We start from the raw sequence: 19,139 nt of genomic DNA on the forward strand, positions 1-19,139 counted from the left end.
ACACACACACACACACACACACACACAGAGTACACATGTAGCTTAAAAACCAAAGTACCAAAAAAATGCTAACAAACTCAAGTACCAGCTGCCTCCAGTTGGGCCTTTCCTACTGCCCTATTTATCACAAGCACATGGGTGTTAAAAAGGCCCAACTTCCTAGATGTGTGAAAACCACAAGCTCTGTTTTTCCTCTTTGTTTTCTGAAGTTTCTAATTTAGGAGCACACCATGTACCTTGAACCCAAAGTGGTTTTACAACATCTGATTGAACCTAGGACAGTGGGAGGAGAGGGGGACTCTGACAGACACCTTTCACAGGAAACAGGAAGTAGCTGCTTCCCTCACCCCATCCTGCAGTCTGAGTAGAACCCAACTCCTTATTCTGTACAATTTAGGAAACCTTAAAGTCTGGATGAAGGACCTTAAGTAGACAAAACTTCAAAATCCCAGGGCCACTTGGCCTGGTGGCAGGAAGATCTGGGTGAACCTGGTCTACATTCTGGGTTCCAGGTCAGCCAGGACTGGCACACTCAAAAAATTATAAGTAAGTAAAATAAAATCCCAAGGCCCTTTCTGCCTGAATAGAGAAGTTGTTACTGCCAGGTGGCAAAGCCACAGGCCAAACACTGCCACACCCTGTCCTTGCCCTGGGCTCCGGGTAGGACACAAAGCCAAGGTCTGGAATCCAGGGGATTGTCAGAAGGAATGCGCTGCATGCTGTGCACCCTCAAGAGCTCAGAGCTGGAATCCCGGCTGAACAGTCCATTGTAACAGCTGACTAACAAAGTCAGCTGGGGAATATTTTCATATCTTTAATTTCTGCTCTCTGAAGGAAGACATTGCACAAAGGGCAAAGTACCGGCAGAGTGCTCCGGAATGGCACACCAAGGCTGCCAAGTACTGGCCTGGGCACCCCACATTCTCCTCATAGTGACAGAAAAGTGGCTCCCAAATGAAGCTTCCATATCCACCCTAGAGGGCATCATCAGAAGTGATTCCAGAGAAGCTTCCAGCTCTGAATGGCTCACAAAGCAAGGGCTTTTCCACTTGAATGCAAAATGTGGGCCTCAATCAAGAAGGCACTTAAGCCATAAAACCCTCACACCAGGGCCAAGTGTCACACTTGGAAGAGGGCGTGATTTATAAACCTACAGAGCCCCTTTTGTGCTCCTCCATTTGTTAACAATTTCTCTCCCCACCACACTCAGGCAACCATGCAGAGAAAGTATGACTGGGCCTCAAAAAGAAAGGACTCCAGGTTTGGCCCAAACTCTAATGTTCACTCTGGGTAATTACAGTCCTGTGAATAGACACTAAAATTAGAGCCTAATAATTTCTCTGCATCAGGCTCACAGATAAAGCTATCCCAATACAAACACAAAAGTAAGGGAAAGAAAATGCACAGTTCTGCCGGGCTGTCCCAGTTCTGTGGATCCTGCACAGAACCCCTTACCCCCAAAACAACTTTAAATGGATATTCCAACCAGCTGCTTTCTCTTCTCCACATTTAAATCTACAAGATGAAGGGTAAATATGGGCTTGGTCCCATCATTTCTCAGTTTAACAAAACCAATACCAGCCACTTCAAATTGTTTTCCCTGGTAACACCAGCTAAAGAAACCATTGCCTTCTGATCCCTTTCATAACTGCTTTCTCTAATGAGATTAAACACTGCACTAGACCCAAACACATGTCTACGTCCCCAGGTTCTACCCAATACTGAAGGGGGAAAAACACAACGAGAAGAAAACCCACACACAACACCAGCAATTACTATACTTACATTAAAGACCTTTCTGTTTGCCTTGAGACAAAGTCCCATATAGCCCAGGCTAACCTGGAGCTGGAGCAAATAGCTTTGAATTTCTGATCCTCAGTCTATCTCCTAAATGCTGGAATTATAAGGCATGAGTCACCATGACGTGCCTCAGGGAATTAATTGTACCCAGATCCTCCTCTACAGTGCCAAGCTCCAGCCGAATACTTCACCTTTTGGAGACAGGATCTATTCCTGAACTTGGCACTCACTGACCAACCAGCAAGGCCCAGGAATCCGTTTGTCCCACCTACCTGGTCTGGTTTACAGACAGGCATGAGCTGCCATGAACTTGCTCATCATGCTCACACAGTAAAAACTTTATCAACTGAGCATCTCAAGTCACACTGTGGCTCCCAACTGTCTGTAACTCCAGCCTCATAGGTCACTGTCACACACATAACAATACATAAAGGTAAATCACCCATATACATAAAGGGTAAAAAGGAAAAGTGAAGAGCTTCACAGAGAAACCCAGTCTAGGGATGGGGTAAGTTTAAACTGGCTCCTGCAGAGTTAGGACCTTACTGAACTGCATACCAATGTAGAAAAAGAAAATGATTGGGAGGGGAGTGGGTGAAAGAGAGGGAAAAGTAACTACTTCTGCTTCAGTCTGACATACTGCTTCAGACACTAGAGTTCAAAACTGATGCCTTTTACTGGCTAAACAAGGTTGTCATCTGGTCACCACAGCATTGCACCAGAACAGAACTTGACTCGTTTGAAAAGGCTGCTAGAACTGTAAAGGATTTCTGATTTTCTGACCTCAGCTTTCTCTCTCACTCACCTTTTTGACCATGGTGGTCTCCGATGAGTCAAGCTTTGCTCTCTTGGCATCAGGTCCATCTTCCACTCCTTGGCTGACTTTGGTAACTTTGGTTTTCTCTCTAGAGAGACAAGTTTGAAAGTTATATCACTGGAATATAAATTTTAGAAAATGTTATCAACTCCCAGGATACCTATGTCTAATGAGCAAAAAGCTGAGTTTGAGCCCAGCCTGGTCTACAGAGTGAGTTCCTAGACAGTCAAGGCTACCCTGCCTCGAGAAACAACAAATACACAAACAAAAAAAGAGCAAAAGGCTTTGGAATCAATGAGGCCCGAGTTCAAATCTCATGGCGGCCACTAGAGCGATCTGATAAATCAGTTAACATTCTCAGAATAGCGGTCCCTGATGTGATCATGGGAGGAAGAGAGCACAAGCAAACTGCCTAGCAGCAGAAGCCATCCAAAGCCAGAATGCTTTGCAAACATTCTCGAGGAATCAAGAACAAAAGAGCCACACTTAATCCCTCCTTCTGCTGGGGGAGCCTAATGTTAGAGTAGTTCAGCCTGCTTCTGTTATAACTTTTCAAGTCACTACACTCCGAGAATCAGACCCTTCTAAAGCTCCTGTGTGGCTAGAGCAGATGGTGAGAACACATTTGCCCCTCTGAAAGGTTGCTCCCCAACCTCCAGCACCACCTGGTTTTCAAGAGGGTTTCTCTGTGTAGCCCTGGCTGTTCTGGAACTCATTCTGTAGACCAGGCTGGCCTAGAACTCAGAGATCCACCCACCTCTGCCTCCCAGGTGCTGGGAGTTAAGGTGTGCACCACCAGCTCAAAGATTAAGTTTACAGCCAAGAAACGTGTGGGCCAGAGAAATACCAATGACTCTCTGAAGAGGCTGAACAATGAGAGCTCTGCTTAGCAGGAAGTTGTACCCAGCTGTAAATTAGCAAGGTAGGCTTCAGATGCTGTTTGAGAGACTGAGATGAGAGCAAGCAAGAGAATAAAAATATAATGAATGGTGGACAAATACCCAATTCATATAGTTTTATAAATACTCTACCGTCAGCCATCTTTCTCTTGAAAGCTGTAACTAAAAACACTGCAGGTCTTGTCATGTGAGAATTATTAAGCTCTGCAGCTTCCTGTTCAAAATGAGGATAAGGTCTGTCTGCTCCACAGTAGGCTCTGAACCTTGGAGCTTTTCCAAGGCAGGCTAAGTGTGGCCAAAGGACCACCCATTTAACTAGCAGGTACTCTCTCTCCACCACCTCTCAACATGCAAGCACAAGCTAAGGAACAAGTGTTTAAAACTCAAGCACACCTTCCCTGGACAGCATGTGAGTTCCAACCCTCAAGTTCAGGAAGTTGGGATGCCCATATAATGTACTCTGTCCACAACATTGCATGCTTTGGGCTTCAGATGACATCACTGCTTTCAAAGGTGCGGTCTACATGTCTCCGAAAATTCTGAACCCACAAGCTGGGCAGACAGGACAGCACATGTCTTTGATCGTAGCACTCAAGAGGCAGAGGTAGGAGGATCTCTGAATTGGAAGCTAGCTTGGTCTATAGAGCGAGTTCTAGGACAACCAAAAAAAGAGAAACCTTGCCTTGATAAAACAACAAAAATGTGAATCCACAAAACAACTCTCTTAATAATTTGTTAATGCCTTGTTTCAGAATGTTGAGATATTATAGTAAAGCTACTTCATTGAGGCAGTTCACGTCCTACCATAAGTATTACTCAACTGTGGAAAGCTCTCTTCGGTCCTTTCCTCCCAGCACTTACTCTACAAATTCATGCTCTCCAAGATTTGCAAAGGTGTACCCATGGTACCCAAAGACATCTCCTGTGAAGAACTTGATGCTATTTCTGTGACAGATCTGGTCGACTTTAATGATGACATCTTTGGAGCAGCAAGTCAGGCACACCTGAGGGGAGACAGGAACTGACTGGTAAGAGCTGTAAACTGTGAATCACTGCCCTGCTGTCTAAATAAATCTTAAATTAACCATCTCTCTGGTAGGCTTAAGACCAGTTTCAACAGGAACAACAGGTTCTTTGGGTGCTATGAATAGAAGACAAAAGAGAAGTTCAGGTTTCGGGATGTAGAAAATATAAACGATATGACCACCTCTGACACCTAAGAGAAGAATTTAGATGGGCAGTAAAACCACTCCAGAGAATCTGTTCCCTTAATCCATGAGCATATACACCATACTTCATAGCTCTCATGAAGACAGAGCTATCAAGGTAATCTAAACTATCTAATCTGTTAAAATCAAGCAAGTTCTGGTGACAAGTAAAACCAGTTTTTTAACTGACCAAAGGTTATGTTTAAGTATCTGCTCCCCCTCCCCCACACTTTAAAAAACGCTTTACTATTTGTCCAAGATCTTTTAAGTTTTCCCAGGGTACAGGGAATCCTGTCTTAAGAGGCTGAAATCAGCCAGATGTGGCAACACAAGCCTTTAATCCCTGCACTAGAGAGGCAAGGAAAGGGACACTCTCTGCCTGTCACCCCAAGAGTTCTAAACCAGCTGTCTGCATAGTGAGTACTAGGGATTTGTAGAGCGACCCTGCCTGAAAACCAAACAAGAAACCATGATGGACACTGACACAGAGTTGAGAACGTTATGGGGTGGACACGCCTCGTCTGGAGTGTCACTGTCACTGTCAATTCCGTGGCCAGAGTGACTGGCGCAGACACACCGAGAGCAGGTGTTGTTGTCTGTGCTTTTTCAAGACAAAGCTAAGGAGGTGGGTGGTGCACACCTTCAACCGAAGCACTGGGGAGGCAAAGCCATTCAAATCTCCACGTTCCAGGATGGCCAGGGCTACGGAGGGCCTGTCTTCAGAACAAAACAGAGCAAGACAGACAGCCTCATGTAGCCCAGACTGCTCTCAAACTCAGTCTTGATCTCTCATTCTTTCCTAACTCCATTTGCCCAACAAATGCTGGGATTAGAGGCACGTGCTTCCGAGCTTGGCTAGGTATGCTGGCTGACTTGCTTGCTGTTTCCTTCCTTAACACAAAACATAGGCTGTAGCTTGATATTTCTATCAAATAAGTACAACTGGCAACAAAATCAGAAACTTACATTTTCAGAACACACGTACAAAGATAGTGAAGGAAGATAAACGCTAATGCTGAAACCCAGTCTCAGATAACGTAAGCCAAGACACAGGACGGCAGACAGAAGGCACCTCACAAACAACCACAGGAGGTCTAACAGGACCGACTTATAAACATTTACACAACGTGTCAAGCCTAAAGAAGAAAAGAGTTTATAAATGCACATGGGAAAACAGTTCGGCCTGTGTGATCTGAAAGCTCCTGCACACCTACAGTTAATCTTGTCATGAAGTCCCCACTGGCCTCAGCCTGGAGCAGTCCTGCCTCGATTCCCAAGCGCTAGGGCTGGAAGCACGGATCCACACGGAGCTTTCTCCTACCAACCACTTCAAGCTGTAAGGAACTCACCGCATCAAACTCTGTGAAGAAGGACTCTGGCTTCTTCTCTATATCCTCAGTGTCCACCTTTACATCCACCATGGGGTTGAGATTCTGGGCTCGTTCCAAAGAGGCCTCGGCCCTGTTTTGGCCCACAGACCCAGTTCGAATCAAGAACTGAGCTCCAAGGTCTTCTGGAGATACCTAGAAAAAAAATTCTCCTTAATTCTTGAGTCTTTCTGAAATGTAAATACATCAGTGTAAATACATCTAGGCTATATAGGGACTTTAAAATGCCCACAACCAATTGTTGTTATTATCCTTACGGAAGACAGTCGTGGCTAATTTTTGTTAACTTTACACAATCTAGAATAATCTAGAAAAGGGAAACTTCAGTTGAGAAACTGCCTCCATTGGACTGGCCAGTGGGCAAGTCTGCAGTGCATTTTCTTGATTAATGGTTGATGTGAAGGGACCAGCCCATCCGTGGTGCTATCTATCCCAAGGCAGGTGGTCCTGGGTATGAAACTGAGCAAGTCATGAGGAGCCACCAGTAAGCAGCACATTTCCATGGCTTCTGCTTTTGTTCCTGCCTTTGTTACCTCAATGGACTAGGGACATGTAAGCCAAACAAAGCAACCCTTTCCTCACCAAATTGCTTTTTGTCAAGTGTTTTATCAAGGCAACAGAAACTCTCAGGGCTGGAGAGATGGCTCAGCGGTTAAGAGCACTGACTGCTCTTCCAGAGGTTCTGAGTTCAATTCCCAGCAACCACATGGTGGCTCACAACCATCTGTAATGGGATCTGATGCCCTCTTCCTAGAGTCTGAAGATAATGGCAGTGTATTCATACACATACAATACATAATTTAAAAAAGAAAGAAAACCCTCAGACAAAAACTGGTACAAACCCAATCACATTGTTCATGTTGTTTTGGGGGAGTTTTGTACAAGTATTTGGGACTTATGGCAGAAAAGCCAGAGGGCTGAGAACTTAATGGGCTGTTCTATAGGAGCTTCACAGGCCAGACTGCTGAAAGCTCCGTAGACCAGAGGGGCCTGGCCTGCAAAGCTGTGAAAGGAAGCAGAGGCACCATCAGGGCCACGTGAGTGATATTCTGAATTTGGAATTTGAAGTTCTGTTAAGCTGGAGCTGAAGAATTGGTTGTGATTACTAGGAGACTGGAATTACTAAAATGAAACCTTTGCTTTGTTCTGACAATACCCTTGGTGACAGTGGGGCTGAAGAATCAGCTGTGATTAAGGAGGAAACAGGCAGGGCTGGAGAGATGGCTCAGTGGTTAAGAGCACTGACTGCTCTTCCAGAGGTCCTGAGTTCAATCCCCAGCAACCACATGGTGGCTCACAACCATCTGTAATGAGATCTGATGCCTTCTTCCAGTGTGTCTGAGGACAGCTGCAGTGTACTCATGTAAATAATTAATTTAAAAAGAAAAAAGTTGACAATATTATTTTTTAAAAAAAGAAGGAAACGGGTAGCTGGGTGTAGCAATCCAGGTCTTTAATCCTGGAGTTTGAGAGACAGAAATGGATCTGAGTTAGAGGCTAGCCTCGTCTGCTTAGTTTTAGGACAGCCAAGGATATAGACAAGCCTCTCTCAAAGAAAACGAGAGATCAGCCAGTATCACTGAGGCGCAATCTATTAGGGAAATGTTTGCTCAGGGTCAGCACACAGAAGCTGTGGTCCAGAGGGCCAAGACCGTACCTTATGATAGCAGCCAAAGGAGTCATGGAGAGCAGCTGAGGTATTGCAGGGTCAGACTGCCTGAAGAGAGCCCAAAAGAGGCCTGTGGTGAAGATGCAGCCCAGTTACCACAGAGATGCCGGCACTTGGAGATGCTAGTACCAAAGACAGAAGTAGCTGTGGAATGGAGCTCCTCAAGATCTTTGGAGTTCAGGAAATCCTGAGTCAGAGGCGCCTGACACCAAGGTTTATACTGTCGGACTTTGTGTTCAGGTTTTTCCCTCTTAAGAGTAAGAAAGCACTTAACTTCCTTTTTTTTTTTTTTTTTTTTTTAAATTTTGCAGGAGCCTACAGTTAGTTGAGAGACTTGGGTATTTTAGAGAAACTTTGAAAGGTATTCTGGATGTTTAAAGAGACTGAACTTTTAAAGTGCTTGAACTTTTTAAAAGACTGTTTAATACCTTATTGGGGACAAATCAGAAAGGAAAAGTTATAGTTAGTGATATGTTAGAATCATCTGGGAAGAGGAAACTCAAAATAAGAAAATGCCTTCATTAGATTGCTTGCAGGCAAGTCCGTGGGGCATTTTCGTGATGAATAATTGGTGTAGGGGGGCCCAGTCCACTGTAGGTAGTGGCACCCTGGGCAGGTGTCCTGCATTATCTAAGTAAGAAAGTAAGCCAAGAAAACCAATGAGCAGTGTTCCCCATGACTCGTTCAGTCCTTGTCTCCACATTTCTGCCTTAACTTCCCTCAGTCATGGGGTAACCTGAAAGCTGCAAGCTGAAATAAAAAAAAAAATTTTTTTTATCCTGAACTGCTTTTGGTCATAGTATTTATCACAGCCATAGAAACCCTAGGATAGCTGACTGTCCTTCCTTCTGAGGCTGTAACAGTTAGCTTTATAAACTTGACCATTAATGGTGAAAGAGCACCCCCTTGTGTTTACAAGGGAAATTCTCTCCAAGTGAAGTTTTAAGATTTTCTCTACTTACATTTGTGTAGATTTTTTTTTTCTTTTTTTCAGAGCTGGGGACCGAACCCAGGGCCTTGCGCTTCCTAGGCAAGCGCTCTACCACTGAGCTAAATCCCCAACCCCTAGGGTCACGTTTTTAAGTCACCATATCCTGTTAGGATTCCTTAATCCTATGGCTCTGGACCAGTCTGGTTAGATTCAACTCCTGCAGTATAGACACTCATCACTCCACGGAGATCACCTATCACATCATATGCTACGACCCTGAGCACAGACCCTGGCTCTTCTCTTCCATGGATAAAGATGAGATTCTAGTCTCCAGAAGGCTCTGTCAGGCAAAGCTGTGAAGATTCCATCTCAGGGTCCATGCACTTCACTCTGCATAGTTCCAAAACCAACTCAACGATGCATGCTGGTGCCATTTCTCAAGTCACTCTTGGTGCACACTGCCCCCGCCACCCACCCAAGTCACATCTTCTTGAACACCCCACCAGACTTCATCACTGAGTGCTCTTATCTACCACCTTTTGGAGATAAGCCATCAACAACAATTAATTGCCCCAAACCCTGTGTTCCCATTCCTGGCCTGCATGTAGCCCAGGTGTAGCACAGCAGTAAAGCTGGCTAAGGGCATGGGCCCTGGACTCCTTACCAAGATTGAGGTCTGCAGAAACCAGGACCTAATTTCCTCTCCCTCAATTTACTTATCTAGCAGATGGTGGCAGGTTCCAAAACTAAAGTAATCCTGAGAACAAAAAGACAGTTAAGTCTTCTTCTATGCCTCTTCTTGGCTTTGAGCTCTTGCACACAGGCCAGCAGATTCTAACCTGCTCCTCGTAACAGTGCACCTCCTGACATCTCATCACTACTGCTCAGACCCTTTCTCCTCTCTCTACAGCATATAGCACACTTGTAAAGAGGTCTGTAGACTGCACATCTTGAGTCAACAATTAATGCAATGATTACTGATACTCAGACACACCTAGAAGACCTAAGTTAGTGATGGACTTCAATAATAGAGGTCATCTTGACTGGTGACAGAGGCCAAGGCTGGTCAGGTGGCTGTCACCTTTTCTTTGAAACTGTTTAATGAATATTCACTAGAGGGTTCTAGCAGATTCTCTTAAAAGACCCCTTGCCTAAAGCAGTCTTACAACTTGATAAATACCTCCTTAATCTCTATGATTTAATGCAGATCAGAACCCTGGAAAAACCTCTCAAGCCTCTGTACCACTATCTGAGTTAAGGAGGCCAGATTGGCTTCTGGATAGTGCTTTGAGAATGAGGACCAGGCTGTAAGCACCCTGTTCCTAAGTGCTTCAGGATTCCCAGGAAGTGCTCTAAGATGTATGAATATAGACTAGATAATATGGTAAGGGGCAGGCATTCAAACCCTCATCTAAATGAAAACAAAGTCTGAGAAGTCCATTGTGAGAAACTGCAGAAGGCGAAGCAGAGTGTATTTACTGTTAAATTTATCTGATGGGAGTTGGGCTAGTTAGGCTGAGCAGCACCAGGCTACAGGAAGTCCATTATAAACCACACCTAACTCCAACCCTGGAGTGCCTTTATATTTGGATCACTGCCCAGCTTCTCTACCGTGTAGCTGGAGGTGAGAACACTCAGGGAAAAGGCACTGTGGCCCTCCCAAGTGAGTAGGAGAAGAAAATCAGCCCATGCCCCCCAACAGTTGGCGTCCTTAGCGCACTCCTGACACCGTATCAGAGCCACCTCACACAGCAGGTATGCATTAGAACCACTAGAACCCCACAGCCAGATCACTGCTTGGTGGCATATGTACTAAGTCTCTTCAGATTTGCTCCTACCTCTAGAGGGCACTGTAGTCTTCAGAAATATTGTCCTGTTTGCTCACAGATATGTATTTCCTTAGATTCTCTTTCTTTTTTAAATGTTTGCTGTATGAGAGCTTTGATATGTAGCCCAGGATGAATTCAGACTTGCAGCAATCCTACCTCTGATTTGTGAGTGCTGGGGTTACAGGTATGTATCACCATACCACTTTCCTCTTAGGTTTAACTTAATCAACTTTTAATGGGAATATAGTGTAGTTGGCAATAATATCTAAGAAGTAATGAAGCCCTAGGTCTGACCACCCACACTTCATAAATAAGTGTGGTGACTCATGCCTGTAAGAACACTGGGGAAGGGTTGGGGATTTGGCTCAGTGGTAGAGAGCTTGCCTAGCAAGCTCAAGGCCCTGGGTTTGGTCCCCAGCTCCGAAAAAAAGAAAAAAAAAAAAAAAAGAAAAAAAAAAACACTGGGGAGACAGAGGCAAGATCAGAGTTGAAAGTCACATAGTCAGCTAGAGCTAACCAAAATCCTACCTCAATGGCAATAAAAAAGTCAGAACCTATGGCACGTCCCTTCATCTCAGCACTATGGAGGCAGAGGACAGGCTGATCTCCATGAGTTTGAGGTCAGCTTGGTCTACACAGGCTCCCAGCCAATCCCTACATAGTGGAGCCTGCCTGGCATGGAGGCGCATATGCTTGCCTTCAATCACAGCACTCGGGAGGTGGACGCAGGTACATCTCAGTGACCAGATTGGGCTACACAGCGAGTGCCAGGGCAGTCAAGAACTACAGAGAAACTCTGTCACAAAACAGACTAACCAACAAACAAAAGTCAGCTTTCTTCATATCACAGTAGAAAGTCCTAGTTTTTTTTGTTTTTTTTTTTTTCTTTTTTCTTTTTTTCGGAGCTGGGGACCGAACCCAGGGCCTTGCGCTCGCTAGGCAAGCGCTCTACCACTGAGCTAAATCCCCAACCCCAAGTCCTAGTTTTTTGAGGCAAGGTCTCATAGGCTTGAGGCTACACTCCAAGTCCCACGGCAGCCTGAACTACAGTGAGACCCTGCCTCAAAAGACCAAGATGCAAGCAAATCAGCAAAAAATCGTTAGAAAACTTACATGTCAGTGAGGCTTGGAAGTGTATAAACACACACTTCCAACCCCGAAGAAGAGACAAGCCAGAGAAAGCTGCATGTGAACCGGGCACTGCTGTGCTATCTCCATATGATGTACAGTTTAATACTGGACGCTCACCATTCTCTGTATATGCATTCTATATACCTTCTCTCTGATTCAACATTTTTCAAAGTAACATTGGTGAGTTTCACGTACAAGATTATTTTGACTATTTTTGTTTGTTTATATACCTTTATTTTGTGTGCATTGGTGTTTTGTGTGCATTGGTGTTTTGCCGGCATGTATGAATGTGAGAATGTCAGATCCTGCAGTTACGGACAGTTCTGAGCTGCAATGTGAACGTAGGGATTTGTACTTTGGAAGAACTCTCCAGCCCCATTGTGACTTCTTTAGGAGCCTCATTATGTAACAAAAGCTAGGCTTGAATTTATAATCCTGCCTCAGTCTCCTGAGTGTTGGGATTACAGGCAAGTGCCATCACACTGACCTGAGGTGTCTGTTGTATGTTCTCATTCCTGAACCACTCCAGACCTTCTTCTGAATCAGCAGCTCAGGTGCTGAAGGCTACATACGTGCATAAGCCTCCATCCCGCCTCAGTCTCCCACCTACAGGTCACTGAACCGGATTTGCCCAGCAGCACTCACACACAGCACTGCCTCTTGGAGACCAGGCAACCAGATGGTACCTACCTGTTCATGGTCCAGCATGGTGAGCCCTTTCACTCCTGCCAGGATAAGGTTCTTGGCGATTTCAGCCCCAAGTCCTTTCATGCCGACAATCAGTACCCGAGAAGCTCGAAGCCTGTGAAACACATGCTATGTTATTAATCCGATGACCCCAAACAGTGGGACTTGTTCAATCATAGAACAATAGAAAAAGTAAACTTAATTTTCACTATATGTACCACAAAACCACCACTGAACCTTCAGATCTAGAAAACAGGTCCCAAACAATTCTGCACAGAAAATTACTTCTTTATTGAGCAGGTACCATGCATCTTCTCCACAATGTACAGAGCAGTAAAGAAAGCAGCTCTTTAAACATAAGACTAGGGGTTGGGGATTTAGCTCAGTGGTAGAGCGCTTGCCTAGCAAGCGCAAGGCCCTGGGTTCGGTCCCCAGCTCCGAAAAAAAGAAGAAAGAAAAACAAAAACAAAAAAAACCAAACAAAACAAAAAAAAAAATAAGACTAGATGATGCTGCTGGGGTTATAGCTCAGCCTTGCACGTATGAGGTCCTGCATGGATCCCCAGAAATACAAAATAAACGTCTAAAAAGAGGACAAAGGAAGACGCAATTTTAAACAGACCAGTGGTAATGATAAAACCTTTCTGAAGGAGTGTATCTGTAATCTGAGCGGCTGGGAAGCTGAGACAAGAGGGATCTCAGGAAGTTCACATCCAGACTAGATCACAAAGATCTTATCTCAACAACAAAAAGAAACCCAGAGAAGGAGCTTTTCAATCAAAACGAAATAAACAAGCAGCCAACATACAGATAGCGGGAAAGAAAGCATTCCACTATAGAAACCTAAACCTGTAAGCACACGAGCTCAGGAAGGGACACCTGAAGCTGGGTGGGGTGGGCACCTTTAGTCCCAGCACTCAGGAGGCAGAGGCAGGCAGATCTCTGTGAATTCTAGGCCAGCCTGGTCTACAAAGCGAGTTCCAGGACAGCCTGGGCTGTTATACACACAAAAACATGTTTCAGAAAAAAAAGGAAAAGAAAAAAGCAAAAGGAAAGAAGGGGTTGCCTGGCTTGACCGCTTTCAGAGACAGCAAAAACAAAGAGGTGCAACGTGATGCAGAAAGGACCAATGTGAAGTGTGAAATGAGGGGCACAGCACGAGGTAGGCACTAGAAACCGTGTGCACGCGCACTCAGACTAGTATAGTAACCAAAGAGGTGCTGAAAAGGCAGTATAATTATTATGGTTTGTGGACTGAACTCAGGGGCTCCTGCCAGAGCAGGCAAGTGCTTTACTAATGAAGTATAACCCCCAGCTCAGTAAGAGGAGCATTATTTAATCTGGAGCACAGAAGCAAAATACATGGAGGCACAAGAAGTTGTGGGTGCACACCTGTAATTGCAGCACTGGAGAGGCAGAGACAGGATCGGGGGTAGAGTCATGCTATGCCACATAGTTAGGCCAACCTGAGCACAACAAAAACAGGTAGGGGAATTGTTTTGATTTCTACAAAGAAAAATAAGACAAAAAAACAAAGCACCTGGAAAACAAACACCAGGGGCTCTTTTTCAAAATGACTTCCACAATCGGTGAGTGCTTACTTAAGCGTTAAAGTCTTTAGTACGCCCAGTGGCTGTCAGGTGCTGGGGTGCATAGCTAAAATCCCAGCACTTCTTTTTTTTTCTTTCTTTCTTCTTTTTTTCGGAGCTGGGGACCGAACCCAGGGCCTTGCAAACGCTCTACCACTGAGCTAAATCCCCAACCCCAATCCCAGCACTTCTAAACCTAAGGAAGGAGGATGGGAAGTTTCAGGCCAACTACAGTACTATACAATTCTAAAGCTAAAACAGAACAAAGCTGGAGATGGTGGGGCACCCTATAATCCCAAGCACTGGATCAGAAGCTCGAGGTCGGTCATTCTTTGCTTGAGGTCAGCCTGGGTTATGAGACCCTTTCTAAAAGATGAAGAAAAAGAAAAACCTCAGTAAGGCATGAGACACACACACTAGTTTACATGAAAGCCAACTTTATGGCTATGTGGTAGAAATTAATACTCAAAAGAAAAATGTTAAAAGCTAATATTTAAGCCCGGTAGTGGCGGCACACGTCTTTAATCCCAGCACTAACGAGGCAGAGGCAGGTCATGTATCTCTGGTCTACAAATAAGTTCTAGGACAGCAGGGCTACATGAAAGACCCTGTCTTGAAAAACAAAAAAGGCAGATAAATCCAAGAGAATTACTGAAAAATTGAAGCCACCTTGATCTTTGACCTGAGTTCCAAGCCTCTTAGGACCATAAGCAGAAGCATCATCTAGATTCTGAAAAAACACCTGGCATGTAAGAAAAAGGCCACGGTGTTGAGACAGACTTACTGAACTTCTCTTAAACTCCTACCTTCATTACAAAAGCCTGGCTAGTCATACACTTGAATCTAGATTTTTCAACACTCACTCTCAAAAAGAATTGAGACTTGGGTCTCATGCTTACCAAGTGGCCCTAAAACTATGGAGCAGAGGACAGCCTTGAACTTTGACCCTCCCGACTCTACCTCCAGTGTGCACCTTCTTGCCTCATGTATTTGGTACTGGGATCAAACCCAGGACTTCATGCACACAGGAAGGCGCTACATTCCCAGATAACAAAATCTACACTCACATTTAGTTGTTCAGGACTTGTCTATACTACTGTACTAGGTTTATTGCCTATTACCAGACTATTCACCAAGACTTCAAAATCAGAACATCCCACACCCCGTAACACACTTCTTCCTCTCTGGCCCATTCAAACTCCCCCACCCCAATGCCACTTCCTTAGAGCCTGAAGAGGTTAATATTCACTGTTGACTTTATCAGATTTAAAATCACCATGTATACACAGCTCTGGGTATGTTCTACAACAGTGTTTATATAAAGGGTCAATGAAAGAGGGCAGACCTACCCTGACTGTGGGCAGCACAATCAATGGAGTAGGTTCACATTCAAAGAAAAGGAGACAAAAAGGCAGCCAGCTGGCTCAGGTGCCACAAGCAAGAATGTCTGCTGCTTGAAGATGCCTGAGGACGTGATTTCCAGTCTCAGAAGCTACCGAAAGTTAATAGGAACCAAGTCCACAAAGTTGTTCCCTGACCTGCATACATATCTGCTAAGATATATACCACCTGTCACAGACATTCAATAATAAAGAAATTTCCCTGGCTGGAGAGATGGTTCAGTGTTTAAGAGCGCTGACTGCTCTTCCAGAGGTCCTGAGTTCAATTCCCAGCACCCACATGGTGGCTCACAACCATGCTTTCCTTGCAGCAGTAATATTTAAAGTCTTAATGGCTCAGGCTTGCCATACCAGCTGCTCAGGAAGCTGAGACAGGAGAATCAAAAGTACAAAGTAAAGCTAGCCGGGAGAGGTGACTCACACTGTAAATCCAGGAGGCCAAAGTTCCAGACTAGCTGTTACAGAGCGAGACCCTGTCTCAAAGCACACACATAGAGAACTGCAGACACGAAAAAGAGGATATTCTGTGAAAAATTTTACAAAAAGGGAGAAAAAGCTTCTGACTAGGTTACTGCATAGCTTCTCCAACCCCCCAACCCCCAGCCACTACAACACAGCTCTTCAGAATGAGAGGTCTGGAACTATTCTCTTTATTTAGCAGCAATCGAAAATGAGTATCCTGTTTTAATCTTAACCACACATGCCAGTACCCCAGAGACCATAGCTTACTAATGGCTCAATTACATGAAAAAGGCTTAAAACACTACCTGGTACACAGTCAGCACTTAATGAAGTAGCAAATCCCCTTCTAGGAATCAATCCTACAGAAGTACATGAGCATAAAAACTATACAGAAGTTTGCACCGTGGCAATAGTGTAGTCAATGAGGTTTGTCTGAGGCACACTATTTGAGTTGAAAACATATGCATAACATACACATTTTCCCATTTCCCCAACCTATACCTTAGCCATGTGATCATCCGGTCTCACCTATAAAACTCAACAGCACCCATGAGTAAGCAAGCAAACATTCTTTTTTTTTTTTTTTCGGAGCTGGGGATCGAACCCAGGGCCTTGCACTTGCTAGGCAAGCGCTCTACCACTGAGCCAAATCCCCAACCCCATAAGCAAGCAAACATACATAGTTCCAGCTATGCAGGAAGCTGAGGCAGGAAGATCATCAGTTGAAGGGCTGGAGAGATGGCTCAGCGGTTAAGAGCAATGACTGCTCTTCCAGAGGCCCTGAGTTCACTTCCCAGCAACCACATGGTGGCTCACAACCCTCTGTAATGAATCTGATGTCCTTCTGGCCTGTAGGCATATGTGCATGCAGAACACTGTATACATAATAAATAAAACTTTAAAAAAAAAAAAAGATCACCATTTGAACCCACGCAGAACAAAGCAAGACCTTGTTTCTTTTTTCAAATATAAAAATATTTATTATTTATTTTGTTGTGTTTGGTTGCACACATTTTTGTTCAGCACATGTGTACAGGAACCACAGGTAGCTAAATCCCCTAAAGTGGAGTTGCAGGAGTTAGAAGCTGCCGTTCCAGGAACTGAACGCCAACCTCCTGAGGGAGTATGTGCTCTTAACTGAGTCCTCTCAACAGCCCAGGTTTCTGTTCCTTAAAAGTACAAAATGAAGCTCTAACCGCCTTTAACTCAGTTGATAAAGCACTTACTTAACAAGCACAAAATACTGGGCTCCGACCCCAGCACAGCACAAATGCTGTGTGGCACACAGCTGTAATCCAAGCACTCCAAAGACACAGAGAGAGGCAAGGACAGGAGGACCGGAAGTTCAAGGTGATCAGGCTGAGCCTGGGTAACAGCAGACCCTGCTGAAATGCACTTGGCCCCCGTGCTTCCATCTTGTCCCTTACAATCTCCTGTCCCCAGTTCAAAGACATGTCTTGAGGCAGGTAGTGGCTACACATACAGTTAGTCTCAGCACCAGGGAGACGGAAGCAGGAGGATCTATGAACTCAAGGCCAGCCCAATCTACAGATCTAGTTCCAAGACAGTCAAAGTTACACAGAGAAACCTTGTCTTGGGAGGTTGGGGGAAGACACATTTTGTTTAACCTACTGGGTACAACTCAGGGCTCATATGCTAGGCCTGTCTGCAAGCTTAGTGGAGCCTCAGTCCTGTGGACTGGCTTATTTTTCATTCTATTTTTCACTCACCTAACCGGATTCTCTTCTAGGGAAGTTAAGGCTGCTCCCAACAAAGGACCTGGGTACTAAAGGATCCTATTTGACCTCTCCAAGTTTAAACAAGTGATTCATTCATTAGTTACCAGACTTTCTCTAGGAAAGTAGCACTTTCCTAAAGAAGCCCATAATTTCCTAAACTTTGTGGGGTTTGTTTTAGTTTTGTTTTTAAGAAGGAGGAGACAGGGTTGACATTATGGACATCAGCTACTGAGCCCTTTCATATACAGTACAAGAGATAGAACCCAGGACTCTGTAATAGCTGAGCTATACACCAATGAGCACACCACCATGCTTAAGTGATATGCTGGAAGACAAGGCACAGGTCAAATTTCAGCCAACAAAACATAAACCTCTATGCTAACTATGCTGTTACTACAATCCTCAGAGACAGAAGGCTTCAAACAAATTTCTTGTTTTTGATAGCCTTATGTAGCAGGCTAGCCTTGAACTCCTGGCTCTCCCAAAGCCACCCTGAAGCACTGGGATTATAAATCTATGTCACTGCACCTGTGATGCCAGCTCTCCTAGCAGTGGGCAGGAGGACTGCTCCAAGTTTGATGCCAACTTGGGATAGAGTGAAACCCCATCTCAAAAGAAAAATAAACCATTTGCTGGGGTAGGCTATGAAGCTGGAATATTTATAACCCAAGTAAAACACACATGTCTAGCACAGGATCCCACTTCTAGGCTGAAACTGTAACTGCTCATAAAACCTCTTAGGGATGTCAGTGGTTCAGTACTCTAATGTTGTCCCTTCTTTTGTTGCTTAATACTCAGACTTGTCTAACCAGAGTCTACTGATGCCTCTGTGGGCGCGGGAGTTGTTCATGTGCTATCTCATTTACAGCACAATATCATAAAATACGTTCATCCCTTCTTTCTTCAGAAACTGTCTACGTGTGCGCATCTGAGTGTATGTATGTGTTGCACACGTGTGCAGTGCCCAGAGGCCAAAAGAGGAGTTCAGATTCCCTACAACTGGAGTTACAGGTGGTTGTGGGCCATAATGTGGATGAGGGGAAAGAGATTTGAGCCTACTTCCAAGAGCTGCTCTTCAGTTCCCATGCTACCCCCACCCCTTTAAAGTAAGGGTGTCACTATGTAGGCCATGAGGGCTCAAGCTCTCTGAGAATAAAGGTGCATACCACCGTGCTGAGGCCTTCTATTCCTGATCTTCCTGCACTTACCTACGTGTACCAACACATCTTGTTTATTTGGTGCCTCCCTCCCTCTTCAGCCTCCTGAATACTGGGACTAAAAGCGTGAGCCACTTCACCAATGTACAGTTTTCTGGTCTGACTGGGGCGTTTACGTAGACCTAACCTGCCCCTGACAGGATCAAGGCTTGTATCACCATACCTGGCAGCACTTTGGTTTCTGAGATGAGGTGTCCCTGGATAGCTCACAATGGCATCAATCTCACTCTGTACTGAAGATTAGTTTTGAGCCCACTCCTCCATCCTCAGCCTCCAAAGTGCTGCAGTGTCAGGTGTGCGACACTATCCTAGAGTCTTATTCCTATGGAACTTTATTTTTTTTATTTATTTATTTATTTTTTTTTTTGGTTCT

General features: G+C 44.7%; 2 protein-coding genes across 3 annotated transcripts in view; both read right to left on the minus strand.

Annotated features, from left to right (window-relative positions):
• The window catches only part of Ccdc9 (coiled-coil domain containing 9), a 126,635-nt gene that overhangs the window by 88,239 nt on the left and 19,257 nt on the right, over nt 1-19,139 (minus strand). The gene's annotated exons all lie outside the window — the stretch shown is intronic.
• Sae1 (SUMO1 activating enzyme subunit 1) overlaps nt 1-19,139 on the minus strand; it is a 55,903-nt gene that overhangs the window by 35,306 nt on the left and 1,458 nt on the right. For both annotated transcript variants that reach the window (NM_001012063.1, XM_087554590.1), the window contains exons 2-5: nt 12,363-12,474; nt 6,074-6,247; nt 4,378-4,520; nt 2,606-2,705 (exon numbers count right to left, since the gene is read on the minus strand). In NM_001012063.1, the coding sequence (NP_001012063.1) occupies nt 2,606-2,705; nt 4,378-4,520; nt 6,074-6,247; nt 12,363-12,474 (529 nt within the window). The remainder of the gene's footprint in view (nt 1-2,605; nt 2,706-4,377; nt 4,521-6,073; nt 6,248-12,362; nt 12,475-19,139) is intronic.

Source organism: Rattus norvegicus, chromosome 1 (genome assembly GCF_021556685.1).
Source record: "Rattus norvegicus strain SHRSP/BbbUtx chromosome 1, alternate assembly SHRSP_T2T, whole genome shotgun sequence".
Classification (NCBI taxonomy): domain Eukaryota; kingdom Metazoa; phylum Chordata; class Mammalia; order Rodentia; family Muridae; genus Rattus; species Rattus norvegicus.